Consider the following 20,232-nt stretch of genomic DNA (forward strand, 5'->3'; position numbering starts at 1 on the left):
GTGGGAGGATATAGTGATGATGGTGACAGTGCTACCAGTAATAATAGCTAGCATTTGTTACATTATTGAGTACCTGCTCTGGGCAGGCATTAAACTAAGTAGCAGGAGATATGGTTTGGGGAACTAACCAGAGGCCGATCTAAGCCCCATAGACTTTATCGCCTGTAAGCCATTAGTATTTTGAGCAGAAGTGAGACACACTTTGATGTGCATGATTGTTACCAAGATAACACAGCATTTGCTTTTTTTTTTTTTAGTCAAAGTATAGTCGGTTTACAACATTGTGTTAATTTCTGGTGTACAGCATAGTGATTCAGTTATACATATATATGTTCCTTTTCATATTCTTTTTCATTATAGGCTATTACAGAGTATTGACTATAGTTCTCTGTGCTATACAGTAGGACTTTGTTATTTATCTATTTTATGTATAATAGTTAGTACCTGCAAATCCCAAACTCCCGATTTATCCCTTCCCACCCCCTTCCCCCCTGGTAACCATAAGTTTCTTTTCTCTGTCTATGAGTCTGTTTCCATTTTGTAAATAAGTTCATTTGTCTCATATTTTAAGACTCCACATATAAGTGGTATCATATGATTTTTTTCTTTCTCTTTCTGGCTTATTTCACTTAGAATGATATTCTGCAGGTCCATCCATGTTACTGCAAATGGCATTATTTTATTCTTTTTTATGGCTGGGTAATATTCCATCACATACATACATACATATACATATATATACATATACGTATATACACACACACACATACATACACACTACAACTTCTTTATCTAGTCATCTGTTGATGGACATTTAGGTTGTTTCCATGTCTTGGCTATTTTAGATAGTGCTGCTATGAACATTAGGGTGCATGTGTCTTTTCAAATTTGAGTTTCCTCTGGGTATATGCCCAGGAGTGGGATTGCTGGATCATATGATAAGGCTATTTTTAGTTTTTTAAGGCATCTCCATCCTGTTTTCCATAATGGCTGCACCAAAGTACATTCCCACCAACAGTATAGGAGGGGTTTCCTTTTCTCCACACCCTCTCCAGCATTTATTGTTTGTGGACTTTTTAATGATGGCCATTCTGACTGGTGTGAGGTGTTATCTCATTGTACTTTTGACTTGCATTTCTCTGATAATTAGTAATACTGAGCATCTTTTCATGTGCCTTTAAGCCATTTGTACATCTTCATTAGAGAAATGTTTGTTTAGGTCTTCTGCCTATTTTTGGGGTTGGATTGTTTAACACAGCATTTGAGTGGACAAGATGGCCTTTGAGCTTGATATCTTTGACACTGTGCTTTATTATTATCATACTACTTTATCAGCTTCATGGACAAATTGTACATATGCCTTATTCCTTCCCCTTTGGTCTACATGATTGTGGTTTTATGTGCTTGCCTAACTGGTCAGAAATGACTTATGACCCATTTTCCTGATGATTGGATCAGAGGGAAGAATCATCAGTATTGAAGGACTTGTTTAAGTAGCTTCTTCATCTCTTTAATCTAAACATAAAATGATCATGAATATTCTTGCAGTTTCCCTGTCTTGTCTCCTTTCAGGATAAATTTGGCTCAGCTGTGTTAAGCCATTATTTATTATGCACAATCACTGAAGCAAAGTAGGAAATGGCCATACTGCCACTTACCTGACTCTGATGGTCTGATGGTTCACCGTTTCACCAGCCTGAACTCAGCTTACTGTAGCTGTAGAGAAATTGGAGGTCTGTTTTCTATTTCTGCCTATACTGAGCACAAGCAAACATTGACAGTTCTGTCTTAAAAGAATGACTTGGAGCTTGGATTGTCATCAGATTTATTATTCCTAGTGACTGCATGGATTCCAGTTCTGACTCTACCACTTTACTGGCTATTTGAGCAAAGACATGCCACTTAATCTTGTTGAGCCTTAGTCTTCTCATCTATCTAGTGGGTCTAATAATACCTGTAGGAATATTGTGAGGATTAGTTGATTGACATCTGTGAAAGCACCATCATAGGATCTGGTAAAGAAATGTCTAATAAATATTAGTTTCCTTCCTTTTTCTTCAGGCAGTCAAAATATCTGAAACCACTCTTAATGATCCATTGTTAGTGATTCATTTCTTTAAGTAGTATTACATTATGTGTGCCCCTGTGAAGGGTAACATTTTAAGCCATTACTAATTTCTTTCTCATGATTAATGTGTCACATTCTTGTGGCAACCAGCCAAGAGCAATCTATTTGGGAATGAGATTGAGGACAACATTAGAGAGGGGATAGAGATGCTAGGAGTGAGCAGATGGCCTTCACATAAGGGGTGAAAGCTACCAAAAACAATTTAGAATCGTAGAACTTTAATATTAGAAGAGATTTTTTAAATTTAGTCCAATCTATAAATTTTATAAACAGAAAACAGCGCAAAAGAGAAAGTGGCCTGACTAGAAGTTAGGGGCAAGATTAGAACGCAAATTTTCTTTGTACCCTTTTGTTTCCTTTACCTGTTTTAGAACTTCACCTTGCATTGATGGTGGCAGAAGTATAAAAGCTTTAAGTTTTTAGGAGACTTCTCCCAGATTTTCTTTTCATCTATTCACTCATTTAACTCTTTTTGCTTTCACTGACTGACATGCACAGTTATTGATAATCCTGGGGAGGGTAAAACTGAAGGCAGTTTCTTAATTTTTTCTTTTGTTTTTTTGCTTTTTCCAAGTATTCTGTACTGAGCATATGTTTGTTATTAGAAAAAATGCTAATAAAAAAAGAGAATGTATTCATGTATTTCTCATAAGTAAAAATAAGTATGTCCTAGAAAATAAAACCAAAGGAAAAAATGTTTTTTCATATTTAACTTTATTTATAATACAGAAACAAAAATAGGTTAAATGTTAGGTAGTAATGTAAGCTAAGCCAGACTTCATAACGTAAACAACAGATGTCCTGGTTATAAATACTACCCTTCTTTCTCTTTAGCTCCCTGTCTCAGTGAATGGAACCACCTTATACCCTAAGCCCAAACCAAAAACCTGTGATTCATCTTTAATTTCTCCTACTTTCACACCTCTACAAACTCTAAAACCTCTTGATTCAACTTCTATAGTTCTTGAATATGTCTACCTCTAGCCATCTCCACTGCCACTTCCTTGATTCATCATCTCCAACCTAGATTCCTGTAACTGGTTCCTAATTGGTGTCTCTGCCTCCTCCATCCTTTTGCACACTGAAATAGAAATGCTCTTCCTACAAACAAAACTAATTGTTTTCATTCTTCGAGCAATGTTTGCTAGGCTTTGTACAAGTGTTGGGGATGAAATGTGTAAAATACAGTCCCTGCTCTTCAGATAGCATGTCACTTTTAAACCTCTTTAGTACTTCCCAGAGTTCAAGCTCATAAGTTTGAACCATGAGCTTTGTGGTCTGGCCCCTGCACACCTCACCCCACCCTAAAACTCTGTGTCCTTTTACCAGTCATAATTTTGCTAATTATGGTTTTGAAATACAACTTTTGTATTTGTATTACCCAGATCTTAAAATCCATGACCTTTTAACATATACTTAGTTCAATTTAATTTCTTTAAACAAGTAAACAGAAAAGCAGCCAACATCAGGAGTCCAGACCTTTCTTTTGAGCTACAGATCTATATTTCTAGTTGCCTGATTGACATTTCCACTTGACTGTCTCACAGAAACCTCAAACTCAACATATTGAAAATTGTTCTTGTAATTTTCTCAGTTTTGATAATCTCAGTAAATTGTACTACCACCAACTGAAGTGTTTAGGCAAGAAACTTGGGAGTCATCCTTGGCATTCATGAATCATTCTTCTGCCTCACCTTTATGTCAAATAAGTTACAAATCCCTGTTTATTTTACTTCCTAAATATTTCTCAAGTCTGTTCACATATGTCTAGTCCCAATTTTGCTACCTTAATCCAAATAGCAACTTTGCTTAGTCTGACTTCTGTAACCTCCTAGCTAATCCTCCCACGTCCATGCTTTTTCCCTTCAGAGCACTCTCCACATGTACCTGATCTGGCACCAAATATTTATACTCTATTAGTCAGCTCGGGATGCCATGATAAAATACCATAGACTAGGTGGCTTAAACAATAGTCATTTATTTTTCCATAGTTCTGGAGGCTGGAAGTCCAAGACCAGGGTGTCAGTATGGTCAAGTCTGGTGAGACCTCTCTTCCTGGCTTGCAGACAGCCATCTTCTCGCAAGCTCTCTCTTGTCTTTTCTTAGAAGGGCAGTAATGCCATCGTGAGGTCCCTACCCTCATGACCCCATCTAACCCTAATTACCTCCCAAAGTCACCATCTCCAAATACCATCAGATTGTGGGTTAGGCCTTCAACATAGGAATTTAAGTCTGACACAAGCATTCAGTCCATAACAACTATGTTTTCTTATCTTCTGGATTCTTGAAGCTCTTGCATTTGAGTCCTCAGTGATTAGTGAGAGTGTGCCCCTCCCAGCGATAGCCAGTTCTTAGATAGAGCAAACAACTCATTCTGGACTGTGCCCTTCATATGCTCAATCCAGAGCCCATACTCTAAACCACACTCCAGCTGGCAGTATTCCTCTGCCCTAATCACCTCAGGGCCAGGTACCAGATAACTAGAGATAGCTCCTGTACCCCAGAGCCCGCTGAAGTTACTCAAGTTAGCCACTCCTATACCTGCTTATCCTCCCTTGCCTTGCCTTTCTCATGAAAACTGCAATTAAACAGTCTCACCCACACTTTCCCCTTGCTCCTTCTGCCTCCTGACTGACCCTGGTGCTTTCCCATGTGACCCTGTGTGGCGTGGCACGTTCCTTCATCTTGGGGACTGTGAAGACAAACTATCTTTTCAGTGGCAGTCATCTCCTGATCTGTTGGCCTCACTGTACCTGAATAATATTTATATATATAAAATGAAACTTAGATTTTAAAACACACCACCATCACTGCTATGGACTGAATTGTGTCCCTTCAGAAATCACATGTTGAATCCCTAATCCCCAATATGACAGTATTTAGAGATGAGGCCTCAAGATGGTAATTAGTTTAGATGAGGTTATGAAGGTAGTGTCCTCATGATGGGATTAGTACTCTTATAAGAAAATCCAGAGAACTCCCCTCCGTCCCCATCTCTCTCTCCTTCCCCCTCTCCCTCCTCCTCTTTCCCTCATCCCTAATGTGAGGATACAGCAAGAAGGCAGCCATCTGTAAGCCAAGAGGGCCCTCACCAAGAACCAAATCTGCCAGCACAATCCTCTTGGACTTCCTAGCCTCCAGAACTGTGAGAAGCAAATGTCTATTGTTTAAGCTGCTCAGTCTGTGGCATTTTGTTATAGCGCTTCAAGCTGATGAAGACAGTTACAGTTTAAACCTTTTCAATGACTTACCATTGCTTTTAAGATAAAATTAAGAATCTTTTAAGGCTAAAACATTTTGCCTGATCTGTCTGCTGCTTATCTCATAAGCCTCATTTTATATCCCTTTTTATCGCTAATTTGGCTTCAACCACATTGAGCTTCTTTCCAGTTCTTCAGATTCCCTTCCTACTGCAAGACCTTTGCACATGCTGTTTCCACTGCTGAGAGTTCTCATCTTCCCCTCATACCTCTTCACCCTAATCATGCATGCATATTTTTCAGGTCTCAATGTATATGTCACTTCTTCAAGGACAATTTTTCACAGTTCCCTTTTTTATGGTCATAGTACTCTGCACTTTTTCTTCATGCACTTATAATTATAGTTAAATATTTATTTGTGCCATTAACTGTTTAATGTCTCTCTCTCCTGCACCATGATAGCAAGGACTGTCTTATTTCCAGCACATAGCATAGTACCAGGCACATAGTAAGTGCTTAATAAATATTTGTTGAATCAATGAATAAAGAATGGCAGCAATTATTTCAGCTGCTGTTCATAGACTAAATGTATAGGCCCATGGAATAATACAGAGAAAGTAGATCTTTTAATGCCCCACCCTCCAAATATGTGGATAGCAGATCCCCAAAAATGGGTCACTTGAGAACCTCAGTACATTGTGGAGAGGCCATATAGTGAGAGATATTTTCCTAATGTATGAAAAATGAAATACAATAAAAATGCAAAAGATGTTTAGTGTAAAGCCAATAGATCCTTGTTCAAAACTTTAAAGGATACTCTACTATATGGTAAACTTTATGTCACAATACTATGCCAGTTTTTTGAACATTTAAATGTGATTCAAGTGAAAGGTTTTGGAGGCAACACAATATGGAAGAGTCCATTTAAAATCTGGCTCTGTTGTTTATTAGCATTGCAATCTTAGACAAAGTACTTAAACTGTCTGAGCCTTAGTGTTCTCATCATGGAATGGAGATAATAGTTCCTACCTTAGAGTTGTGACAATAAAATGAAATAATGAATGTGAAACACTTAATCATAAAACTTTGCCTAAATGCTGCCATTCTCATTATTCCAATAAATTACTAGAATATAGCATTTTGCATAAGTTCTCTTCCTTCTTCCTAGAATGCCTTTCTTTGCCATCCCATTTCGTTTCCTGCCGCAGCCGTCTCTGGCTTCTTTCTGCCCCTTTTGTTGGAGTCTTTACTCTGTATTTAGTAGTATATTTTTCTTTTGGTCTGCCTCACTAGGTAGAGGGTGGTGACTATGTCTTGTTTACATCATATCCTCATCTCCTAATGTGTTGTCTGGCACATAGTAGATATATTATTAAAGGATTAATTAAATGCATATCTAGTGAATAAATTCTATAGCATTGGTTTAAAGATTAGAAATAACCTATCTACAACACTTAGCTTAGTGTCTAGCTTATTGTTTAATATGTAATATCTATAGTTATTATTATTGCTAATAATAATATTATTAATTTTCTGAGACATACTGAGACATTACTTGGATTAACTAACTTACTTCCCCAGCCGTTAGTATCTCTTCTGATGTAGATGAGTGGACATTTCATTTATCTTAAGTGTTATAGGATGGAAGAAAAATACAAAAGAATACTGATAGGACCTGTCATCTGTAGATGGTGAATATCATTCTTTCCTGGAGATATGTTATCATGGTTTGTGATACTGAAATATTCAAGCTATCCAGTGAGTCAGGCAGCCTACTTAGGTGCATACGTTAGCACAGACAGATGGATGGATAAGCTTATTTATTCAGAAACAATAAACTAAATATACACACTCAGAATATGTTATATGATGATAAATATATAAGAGAATTTAGTAAAAAATATTAGATAAGAGGTGTCTATCTTAATCATTCTGATGTTTTATTTTAGATTTACATAATAATTGCAGCTCTACAATATTCAAGTCATTTCTTTGTTTCTTATAGCTATTGGATGAACTCCCAATGATTTACAGCTGTTGTATATTTGTATACTGCATGTAAGTACATTTAAAATTCTTTTGCTTGATATGTTTTAAAACTCTTATTTGCTTCATAGAAAATTAAGTAATATAACTAATCCAGTTTTATTAGTAAGAGATTGTAGTAGTGCAGAAGATTATAACTTTTGTGATCTCAATGTAGAGTAAAATCTCTGGAAAGTTATAATAATGTTGTTTATGAACTTTTATGATCTCAAACCTTATAGCCAGTTTAGATAGACTTATTTAAATTGCATAATTTGCCTTTCCTTGAGTTATGAATATATAAAAATTTAGATAAAGATTTAAATTTTATGCCATAATAACATTTACCTACTTTCTACCTGTAATTGTGCTAGGCAGTATACCAAGTCATCTCTAAATTCTCAGAATTGTGCACAACAAATGGGTATTGTCCCGTTTGATGAAGTGAAGCACAGAGAGAATTAGTAACTTGTTTACGTATGCAAGCAGAGCTTATGCTTAGGTGACTGGCTTAAGGTCATGCAGTTAGTATGTGTCAGAGTTGGAAACTGAACTACAAGTTTAATAACCTTAACCTTTAAAGTACACCTGTTCTCTAGTGCTAATACTTAAGACTTTTCTAAACTCCTTATGTGATATTATCTGATTCTTTTCAACATGATCATTCTTGTGGGCTCAATATCTTCTTCTAAAGATACGTAAAAATCAATATACTTTGAAAAAACGTATTATTAAAAAGAGCTCATCAGAAACATTTTCTGTAAAGAGCCAGACAGTAATTATTTTAGGATTTGTGGGCCTGTGGTCTCTGTTGCAACTCTTCATCTCTGCTATTGTAGCGTGAAAATGGCCATAGGTAATATGTAAATCAATGGGTGTGACTGTGTTCCAGTAAGTTTTATTTATAAAAACAGGCTTAGGTTGAGAAATTCGTTCTTGTACTATAATTTGCTGCCCCTAATCTAGAAAAATATTTTCAGATGAGCTCTTTTTAATGTCAGCAAGTCACAGAATTAAAGGTAAAAGAGATCTTAGTGCTAGCAAAGAGATCCCTAGTGCTAACACTTAAGATTCTCAGAACCTTTATGTGTTGGTTATCTGATTCTTTTCAATATGATCACCATTACTTTCCAACTACCTTTCTTTACAGATAAGGAAAAGGAGTTGTGTCCAGTTCCTGTTAATTAGTAAACTGAGATAACTCTCTTGCTGCTTGTATTAACTATAGGCTCAAAGGTTGGATACTTAAATAATAGCCAAGTATATGTTCATATTTCCTTAATCACTGAATGTTTCCTGTGTGTCAGGCTATCACAGTGACTAAGTGTATGGAAAAAAGCTTTTATTCCTTCACGCAAGTTCACAGTCTGGATGGGGAGACATCTAGATAGAGACAATGGTAATAAAGTGCTATTTTCTATGATGGTGTGCCTTAGTCAGGGTTCATTCATTCCAAGATGTGGAAACCTGTGTAAACCAGTTGATTTAAGAAAGATTTATTTATTGTAAAGACACAAGGGAATTATATGGCACCCAGTAGCTTGAAGTACAGCTTACTAGAACGCGAAAGGCAGCTTCTCTCTCCCTTCCTCTTTTCTCCATTCCTTCCTCCCCACATGGCTTCAAGTCTATATCTGCTTTATTTTTCTCTTCCTGTGGATCACTCCTCTGCTCACTTATTTACTTCAAGTTAGCTTCCCAAATAAAAGCATCAGACTAAGTCCATATGGCTTTATACTTTTTGACTCTCTACGCTTGATTCAGTCTCTCGCTCCCAAACTCCAAATTTTCAGAAGAGAGCCTCTCATTGGCCCAGTTTAAGTCAGGTGTCTGCTCCTGGTCCCACAGCCTCTTGGAGGCTCTAGGCAGTGTGGGTTCTCTAAAATGAGAGTGTGGGTGAGAGGAAATGATGGGCAGAGGGGCATGTATACAGTGGTAAAATAGTGTTCTATTTGTTTTCCTAGTTATATATTCTAAAGCAAGTTTTTTTTTTCTCTTTTCTTTTTAAGGTTTGAATGTTTCAAGGTGAAGAACTCTGTAAACTACCATCTGCTTTTTACCTTAATTCTATTTAGTTTAATAGTAACCACAGTAAGTCATTTTTTGTTTCTAACAGATTAAGCATGTGAACTAACCATTTATGGAGTTTGATACATTTTGCTTCCATTGTTTGCTTCATGCTGTTCAAACTGAAATATTTCTACACAAAACTTACAGATACTTCCTTTGTTTCCTGTTTAGGTGTTATTTCTCAACAAAAAGTTGGAACAACTTTTAAAAACATCTGGCTTTTTTTTTTTTTTTACAAGAGGGGGGAACGTCAAAAGGCAGATATTTAGTAGCAATGGAAAAAAATTAACTTTTCCTCCTATTTGTTAAAAAAAAAGAGAGAGAGATTGGCTCTGCTCTGTTGGGCCTAGTGTCACTATTACAATGGTTAACCTTTTCCAAATAGAGTGAGCTAGCTGATCACTTCTGATCCTACCCTAGTGTTTTTTTTCCTCAAGTGAATTACATTTTGTATTGAGATATTCATCTCAACAAACTTTTATCACATAGCATATCAGGCAATAGAAAAATACAAAGATGACTAAGAAGTGGTCGCTATGCTTGAGGAGGGCATTCTAGAAGGGAAGTCAAAAATGTAAACAGAATTGTATCAAAAGATGATAATTGCAATAATAGAGGTAAAAACTAGTTATATGATGATGAAGTAAAGGAAGATTACTGGAGATTGAGTAGGTCAAAGAAAGCTGCAGAAAGGTACACTTGAGCTGGGTTTTAATTGATGATTAGGGGTTCACCAGGCCCCTAGGTAAGAGTGTTGTGAAGCACTTTTAAATAGACCATTACATTGTCCACAGGCATAGAATCTTGGAACACATAGTGAACTATCATTTTTAAGTGCTTAGTATGTGCCAGATACTGTACTGAGTACTTTACATTTATTTTCTCATGAAATCATCACCGTCAGTGGAATTGGGAGAGATTTAATATGCCTGGATCATATGTTAAGTAGTGAGGAATGAATGAGTCTAGCAAATTAGACAAATATCAGATTATAAAGACCCTTGTACTTGTTTAAGCTTGGATTTTATCTTCAAGGTAGCATGGAGCCATTAACTGGTGTAAAGTAGAGGAAAAGCATAATTAGATATGTGTTTTATAAAGATTTGATTATGGAGGATGGATTAGAAGAGTATGAGGCTAGACCTCAGGAATTTTGCATTTGCTGAGGCAAGATATGAGACTTAAACTGAAGTAAAATAGCTGTCATAAGTAATCCATAGTACTTGTGACCCCTTAAGTAGGAAGGCATAGGAATGGAGTAAAAAGAAAGAATTGTCTAGAATGATTCCTCGTTTGTGGCCTAGTTGTCAGGATACATAGTAGGTCCTTAACCAAGACAGGAAACTTGGAGGATGAGCAGATTTTCCAGGAAAGATAATGAGTAGGTTTGTGTCATGGAGTACGGGTAGGGTAAAGTTCAATTTAGAATGTGCTGAGGTTGAGGTGCTTGATATTAATGTTACCATAGCCTTAACAAGTAGGCTGAGCTGAAGATGTGGATTTGGGAGTTGTCACGTCATGGGTAGTAGTAGAAATGCAGGAATCGATGAACTGGCACACACATAGCATGGACCATTATGATGACCAAAGGTACAACCCTATGGAACACTGTTTTTTTTTTTTTCACAGCAATAAAAAAAATAATATACATATATGATATTGTACCCTAAAAGTTACAGTTGATTTGTCTGTTTGACATTTAAAGCCTGTCAGTATACAAATTCTTTCTAAGATAAAATCAGGATATCTCATTTTATAATGCCTAAGTATTTCAGTAAGAATCATCATCTTAAATAAGAATTTAAATTGATACATTTAAGGTATACCACGTGATGATTTGTTACACATATACATAGTGAAAAGATTACTACAGTCTGGCTCATTAACATATCTTCTCACATAGTTACTTATTTTTCTGTGTGACGAGAGCACCTAGATGAAAGCATCTCCTCTTATAGTAAGCTTCCAGAATTCAGGTCAGAGTTTTTAACTATGGTCATCATGCTGAACATTCAAACACTGACCACTTGAGAGCCAGGTGAAAGAAATGGAGCCAGAAAAGGAGGCTGATAATAAGTAATCAGAGATGTAAGAAAATCAGGAACACCTGATGTCACAGAGTACAGCAAGATTTCTATAAGGAGGAACAGTGTCAGTTTCCTCTGAGAGGATGAATAAAATGAAATTGAAAGTTTGACCCATAAAAATTTCAGCTAAAAGACCAAGTAACCTTAATGAGGGTACTGTCAGCCACAGATAGATGGAGGTAGGAGCTAGATCTCAGTCAGTTGAGAAGATGAATAGGAGATTGAAAGAGCATAAATACTCAATTATGTTTCCACATTGCTCTGAGTAGTGCTTTGCATAAATACATACTCATTAATCATGAAAGAATCCTGGAATTTCAGAGGTGAAAGGAAGTCTCGTTACTATATAAAAGAAGAGATTAATGTCCAGAGAATTGCAGTGACTTGCCTGGCCAACCAAATTATATGGTGAATTGATGGTTGTGAGCTGGTCTTGAGATGAGTTAAGGCCGTGGGACCCAAGGCCACGACTAGAGCATTGAGATGAGTTACAGCCGTGGGACCCAAGGCCACGATCAGAGCATGTTTATAGTATGCAGTAAATAATTGCTCCACACATGCGTCAATTATATAAGATTTAGAACAAAGAAAATAGAAGTACGCATGTGCTAGAGATATTCTGTAAGCCTAAAGAACAAAGAAACTCAGACCGCGCATGTGCTGACAGAAAACAGATAAAAGCAGGACAGGTGCATCATAGGCGCGCACCTCCCTGTGGCAATAAAGTGTTGTTAACCCCATGGTGTCTCCAGCTGAAGTCTGTCCGGCAGTATGGCAACTCCTCGTGCATTTTTTTGTTTGGGCCGCTCACCTCCTAGAACCCCACATCAGCCTCCCTCAGCTGACAATGGTAAAGATTAGACCCCCTTCGTAAATTGAGAACTGATATGGTTGGAAACATAGGCTTGGGAGTCAGTCAGATCTGAGTTTGGACCAATACTTACTGAATAACTGTGGGACTTTGGGCAAGTTACTCAATCTCTCTTTGCCTTAGTTTTCCTCATATGCAAAATGAAAATGATAATAGCATACATTTCATATTAGTTGTGAGAACTAATACCTGGCTCATATTAAGGACTCTAATTCTTCTGCCTTTAAAAATATGCCTTTAAGAGGCATGCCCTTCTGCATTTCTTTTTTTTAGTAACAGTGAGACTCTCAAATTATATAAAGGAAAATTAGTATTTTGAAATAAATTTCAGAGATTAAAAGCATTCTGCTTTACTAAGTTTAGAGTTATACATATAATAATGTCGCTCATACAGCTTACTAGTAAAGCTCTGTGAATGCTTAAAGGAATAAATCTGCTCTTGTTGTAATGAGGGTAGCAACTTCCTCTAGGAATAAGAAGTTCTGTAGCCAAATTATAAAATTACATAAAATTTGTTAGATCAGCACTACCTTAAATGAGAATATAGAGATGTATAAGAACAGTTCTTGCTGCCAAAAAAGATTATTGCCTTGGAGGGGACAGAAACAAATTAATAAATGCCATAAAGTTTATACATGGACAGTCAGGGTAGAAGGGAGGATGAGTGGCAGATTCTGCATTTAGAGAAGGAATCAGAAAAGGCTTCAAGAAAGCACTATCGTTGGAGCTGAATCTTGAAAAATGAGGATTTCTGAACAAAATAAAAAGCATAAAACTAGCATATTTGGGGTAGCACTATGCTTTCTGGAGCCTAGGATGAGAAAGAGACAAGAGAAGAGGAATAGGCCAACTAGCAAGGCAGGAGCAAGATCATGGAAAGCTTTGAAATTTGGATTTTGTCTTTAAGTGATGGGAGTCATTTCAGGGTTATGATTTAAATTTTGATTCCTCTCTACCATGTCATTTTAAAGGTGTACTCTTGTCAGACAATAAATGCGTGCAATAAGTAGGCATTGAACTTAATCACCCATGTGACATCGGCGCCTAAAACTAGGGTTTATGTAACTAGGAATACATCTAGGTGAGTGAGTTAGAGGTTTTCGGAAGCAGAAGAAAGGATAAGAAATTTGTTGTGAATGTTTATTAGCACCTATTATGTGCTAGACAGTTGCACATATTTTAGCTTATTATTGCTTACTGTTATTCCCATTCTCCAGATAAGGAAAAATGAGTAGGAAGTCAGTGGCAGAGTTTGAAATTTAACTCTTGTCACCAAGTCCAGCATTCTTGCTACTGTAGAGTAGAGCAGATGTGCTGCAGCGATTATCAGCATAACCTCCTCAGCCCTCATGAGTGTCTGTGCTTCTCTGGCCCTCCTTGATGTTGATACAGAGGCCAAGAGGCTAGAATAATCCCTAACAGCTTTAAAACATTTAGTTTACCATGATAAAGCTAGCACCGGAGCAGTGCCACATGTAGGTATTAGCCCCTTCGTGGTATGCCACCTAATCTGATTGGTTTTATGTGGCTTGAGTCAGATCTAAGAAGCAAGACTAGGGAAGCAGAAGAGATTTGAGATTTGCAGAGTAGTTGGAATAGGTTTTCTTTCCCCTTCATAATGCATTTCATTCACATATGTTTTTGTTAATATTTTTCAGGTTTACCTTAAGGTAAAGGAGCCTATATTCCATCAGGTAATTTTTAAAAATTATTACACATTGGATTATTTAACCTGCCTTCTATTTTCCTTTTCTAGTAAATTATATGCATATACAACTTCTGAAAATGAAATGTTAAATGTTTTAGGGAGTAACAGTGTTTAAAACAGGGATTGCAAATTCAAGTTCCTACAGGAGCCAGATGTAGGTGACAGGAATATACCAAGAACAACCAGTGCCCAGGCCCAGCTGGCTGTTGGTAGACAGTCATTCAGGTGCAGCACTGCTCTCATAAGCAGAAAAAAAAACAGGAAGCATTAGGCACATGCACATATAAACATTATTTTTATGACATTATTTTCTAGGAAAGATAGGGGGAAAATATTCTAGGAATTTTCAGTCTAATATACATTTTAGTTAGTTTTTTTCAAGTAGGAGGTTATTTCCATCAAGGGAAACAAACATAGGAAACTTTAATGTAAGAAATGATTTAAGTGCATCCTAGAGTGAAACCAGAGTGAAATAAAGTGTCAAACCCTAAATAAAGAGAGCTATTGTTTGTTGAGAGCTATGATGTGCCTGTCATTCTGCTCATTACTGCATTGACTCTAATCTCCCCAGTAGTCCTACAAATTAGGGATTATTGTCTACATTTTAAGGGAAATGAGCTCAGAAATATTAGGTAATTTGCCCAGGGTTACACAGTTATTAAGGGACAGAGCCAGGATTGTAACTAGATTTGTTTGACTCTTGTCAGTATTCTTTTAACAAACTAGCAAACAAACAAAAATAAGTAAGTATGCAGGTGTACATTTCAGGAAGATTAGAAGCCTTCTACTTTTAGAATATTTTGTGCTTATAAAGAAAAAAAAAGTTGCTGTAACTTTTAAAACTTATAGTAGACAATAATCATCTGAAATCTGTTTTTTGAAATAAATTCCAGATCCATATAATTGTGCCTTGCTGTTTCACAGGTCAGCTGAGTAGGTGTACTAATGTAGATATTATGGGGGAGGACATTCTCACTTTCCTGTTTATTATAGCTTGAAATGGTTTCATTATGTAGTTACCCCTTTATTAGAAAGATTTGTTGACACAGTGTAAAAAAATGAAGTAAGTTTATTTATGTGGAAAATACTTCAGTTTTTATAAATTTCTTGTTTGCCTTTATAAGAAAGAAAAATCATAACCACAAAAAAGAAAACTTGGAAATTTGAGTTACTTTTTCTAAGTTTATGACCATCAATTTTCCATTTTGTGTTTTAGACCCATTTGATACTATGGTTATATAATAGAAGTAACAAACTACTCATAACTTCCCATGCTGCAATTCTCATGTTTTTCCAGTCATAAATATCTTCTTCTCTGTATATAGGGAAGATGCACAGATACCTGTATATGCTGATAGGAAGGGACGCAGTTGAAAATTTATAGTTATGGCTTATATCCTAGGACTTAGATATCAGGATAGGGAAGTGAAGAGGTAGGGGAATGCTAAGTTGAAGTAGATAAGCAATCTGAAAGTAGGACATTCATTCATTCAACAGATGTTTACTGTGTACTTTCTCAGTACCAAATTCTGAGCTGGAAGTTGGAAATGAAAAGGCAGAAGAGCAAAGACTTTTGAGATCTAAAGTCAGACAGACCTGAATTCAAACTAGTCTCTCCACTTAACTTACTGTATACTCTGGATAAGTTACTTCTTTGAGCTTTGGTTTCCTCATTATTCAACAGATACTTTCTAAGTGCCTTCAATATGCCAGGTGCTGTACTTGGCTCAGAAGATATTCTAGTGAATGAAATAATGAAGTCCCTGCTCTTATAGCGCTCAACAGACTGCATCTCTAAAGTTGGTATAGTAATCTTCTAAAGTTATCTGAGTATTAAATGAAAAAATGCATATAAAACTTTAGCACATATTAGACACTCAGTAAATGTTAACTAATCTTAATATACAAAGGCACATAAGACATGGCTGCTGGTCTCAAGGAACTCACTGGTCAGGAAGATTGACTTACAAAACAATGTTTGCAGTGTATATGTTTTGTAATAGATACGTAAAAGCTGTGCTAATGAAGACGAGCAGTCTTTCTGCTTACGTGACTCAAAATAAGACTACAAAATACATCTATTGTGTATAGCTGAATTATTACTTACTCTAGTATTGAAAAACAAGGAAAGTTGCCCACTATTTTGATACAATAGTATTTCTCTCTACTTTGTAAAGCTTTTTTGAAGAGGCCTTTACCTCAAATGTCTAATCTAGAATATCCTATGCTGATCTGTTAAGTAATTAGAATTACTCAGTTCTATTTATATTTATGCCTTGAAAAAAAAAAAGTACCCCTAATTATTTTCTGGGTATCATTCTTAAGAGAACTGCTTTTTTCTGAGAATCTTCTAATTATCAAAGCTTGGAGTATTGCTTTCATTCTTTCATATAACTCTTGGTATTCTTATGCCCAGAAACTTAGAAAATTGTTTTGGAATTTATGATAAGAATTACAATAACTTTCTAAGTATAATGGGAAAGGAAGGAAAAGCAATGTAATCTAACCTAAAGGAGCTCTGGCTTGAGACTGGAATCTAAATTTCTTACCACTTTGATTTCTTGAAGCTTGGAATCTCAATTTCTTGCCACTTTCTTATCAATAGAATAATTTCTTGCTGTACCTATTAATCAATTTCTTCATCTGTAAAATGTTCAAAACAAGGAAAGATATTATTTCACAAGGATAATGTAAAAATAAGAGGATGCAAAGCACAAGGCAATAAACATAATAGTACAGTGTGGTACTAAAAGTACATATTAAGATGTAGGACGACGTGCATAAATTTCTGCCTATGATGATCATGGAAAGCCTCCAAAAGGAGATATTTGAGTTGGGCCTAGAGAGATAAGTAGTGATAGCACAATTAAAAATATCTGTCACAACAAGGATGATTGTCTTGCAAATCAGATTAGCTTCCTGAGGGGGAATATAGTGATAACAGTTCTACTTGACTGTATTAAATCCACAGTGATCCAAACATCTCCCAAAGAGAACCAAATGCTATTTGTTTAACTTGATGGCCTTGCAACAAGGATAATACTCAAATCGCATAGCTGCCACATTCGATATCTTAAGGAGGAGAAATAGAAGAAAAGCGTACACGAGGACAGATTAAAACAACGTTTAAGAAGATAGTGAACCCTCTTAAAGCAACTAATTGACAAATCAGTAATTGAATATCACAGATGAGATCTCATCTAATGTCTCAAAGAATACTGTTGCTTAAAATCTTGCCAAAGTAGATGTCTTCTAAAAATTGTTTCTAGATACAACATACTGGTGTTTCGTTACTGTACAACATATCGGTATTTCATTACTGCCCCTTCCATTTTTTTTCTAATTTGACCCTCAAGGTTTGCAAGAAAGAACACACTATGTAAACAATTTGAAAAACAGGAACTTAAGCAGGCTTATTTAAATTTTATTCTATTCTGTTTCTTTGTGCCATTTTATTACAAATTAGGTTTGTAAGGAAACTATTACGTAAGTACACTTGGAAAAGAAGCTGACATTTTTTAGTATTTACTATGTGCTGAGTATTGTATATTCTTTCATACAGTTTATATAAATTGACTCACTCATTATCTTACTAAAATATCAACAAACCTATTTAGGAATTATCTTCATTTTTTAGGTGAGATAACTGAGAGTCATAAAGGTTAAGTAATTTGCCCAGTGTTTCTCAACTAGTTAGTTACTGAAATTGATCCCAGGTCTTTTTTATTCCAAAGCCCCCATATTCCTTTTATAATATGGTATGCCACTATTACAGATACTTTGGAATCTAATATATCAGAAAGATCTATTTTTAAAAGGAGTGAAAACTGCTATTTAGATTTTAGTACAGTAATGAATTTAGAAAAAAAATGTGAAGACTGACTGTAAACTTACGTATAGCTATGCTTTCTTTTAAGTAAACTTGAATTCAGTTATCAATGTTAAAAACTTCCCAAAGTCAAATATAAGTGAAGTACTTCGAGGATGATAAAAAAAAAAAAAAGATTAAGTAATTTTTATAGAAGGATTTCAGGAGAGCTTCACACAGGAGATGACATTTGAGCAGGATTTGACCATGGAACTTTTATAGAATGTCTCTTAATATCTCTCAGCACAGTAGCATTTTGGGGGATATTGTTGGGGAAATCCTGTCCTAAATACGAGATAGATCTTGCGGAACATGAGATGAGAAAGAAGACTGGAACTAAATTGTGAATCACTGGTTGTCAGGCTAACGTTTGGATCTTACGCTTTTGCCATTGACAGAAGCATAACATTATAAGATCTATTTCAGATAATTCTGGCAGTTTTATGTAGGTTGGATCAGAAGGCTATATTTTATGGGCAGATTTTAAACCAATTCTGAATATCTATAAGAACTGTTTTTACCAGTAGGCCACATTGCCTTAGGAGATACGTTTTATAGTTATAAAGTAATATCTATATTTAGCTTATTACAGTTTAAATTATCATTTAATTATGTAGGAAGCACCAACCTTTTAGCCTTATTGTGAGAATAACTTAACTCCCAAAATAAAATGCCTCTTACATCCCTACTTTGACTGTAATTATAGAAATAAACCATAGTCATCTAGTTCAACCTCTTCATTTTACAAATGGGAGTCCAAGACCAAGATAGCTGAGGTGACTTGTTCAAGATTATATAGTAAGGCAGTAATCAGGTGGTAGAAAAATCTAGGTCTCCCAATTACGGCCCTTGACTTTTTCTGTTAGAGATTCTCTCTACTATGGGCAGTTGATTGTCATATAATGAGTAAATCCATTATAAACTGCAAATGCCTAAATCCCATTACCTATCACCATGATAGGTTCCCAATTACTAGGGCTTTATCACAAATCCCTACCTCATCCTCACCCTGATAAACTGTTTTTGACCACAGGTAAGCTGAGTGCCTTTCTCCTAGAGAGAAAGACTTGGGCATTTGAAAAGGAAACTAATAACTATTCTAGAGGGTTAGTATGGAATTCTTTATTTATTGTTTAAGTATTTTTTATTTTTAAACAATATCAAACTTATAGAAACATTGCAAGAACAATACAAAGAACTTTTTCCCCGGAACCACTTGAAAGTATATTGTCAACATGTTGGAGCGTGATAACTTATGATAGAGTCTACTAGACTTCTCCAATGTAAAGTTATTCTCTGTCCTTTCATTATTAATAAGAACTTTGTAGAAAAATATTCTGTTGCTTATGAAAATATTTGTAATTATATTTTTAGTTAAATCATTTTTTAATTGAAGTATAGTTTATAATGTATTGATTTCTGATGTACAGCATAGTGATTCAGTTACATGTGTGTGCGTGAGTGTGTGTGTGTGTGTGTGTGTGTGTGTGTATTCTTTTCATTTTCTTTTTCATTATAGGCTATTACAGATACTGAATATAGTCCCCTGTACTATGCAGTAGGACCTTGCTGTTTATCTATTTTATATATAGTAGTTAGTATCTACAAATCCCAAACTCCCAATTTATCCTTCCACCAGCCCCTTTCCCCATTGGTAACGACAAGTTTGTTTTCTATATCTGTGAGTCTGTTTCTGTTTTGTAAATAAATGCAATTGTCTCATTTTTTTTTAGATTCCACATATAAGTAATATCATATGGTATTTTTCTTTCTCTTTCTGCCTTATTTCACTTAGAATGACATTCTCCAGGTCCATCCGTGTTGCTGCAAATGGCATTATGTTGTCCGTTTTTATGGCTGAATAGTATTCCATTGTATAAATATACCACATCTTCTTTATCCAGTCATCTGTGGATGGACATTTAGGTTGCTTCCATGCCTTGGCTGTTGTAAATAGTGCTGCTATGAACATTGGGATGCATGTATCTTTTCAAATTAAGAGTTTCATCTGGATATATGCCCAGGAGTAGGATTGCTTGATCATATGGTAAGTCTATTTTTAGTTCTTTAAGGACTCTCTATCCTTTTTGCCATAATGGCTGCACCAAACTACATTCCCATTAACAGTGTAGGTAGGCTCCCTGTTTTCCACACCCTCCCCAGCATTTATCATTTGTGGATTTTTTAATGATGGCCCTTCTGACTGGTGTGAGAGGAGAAATTACAACCAACACCACAGACATACAAAAAACTCTAAGAAATTACTATAAACAAC

At 35.7% G+C, this 20,232-nt stretch overlaps 1 protein-coding gene across 2 annotated transcripts in view; it reads left to right on the forward strand.

Moving 5' to 3' along the window:
- ACER3 (alkaline ceramidase 3) overlaps positions 1-20,232 on the forward strand; it is a 146,589-nt gene that overhangs the window by 86,296 nt on the left and 40,061 nt on the right. For both annotated transcript variants that reach the window (XM_064492737.1, XM_031460414.2), the window contains 3 exons: positions 7,334-7,386; positions 9,363-9,444; positions 14,040-14,075. In XM_064492737.1, coding sequence (XP_064348807.1) covers positions 7,334-7,386; positions 9,363-9,444; positions 14,040-14,075 — 171 coding nt within the window. The remainder of the gene's footprint in view (positions 1-7,333; positions 7,387-9,362; positions 9,445-14,039; positions 14,076-20,232) is intronic.

This window comes from Camelus dromedarius, chromosome 12, assembly GCF_036321535.1.
Source record: "Camelus dromedarius isolate mCamDro1 chromosome 12, mCamDro1.pat, whole genome shotgun sequence".
Classification (NCBI taxonomy): Eukaryota; Metazoa; Chordata; class Mammalia; order Artiodactyla; family Camelidae; genus Camelus; species Camelus dromedarius.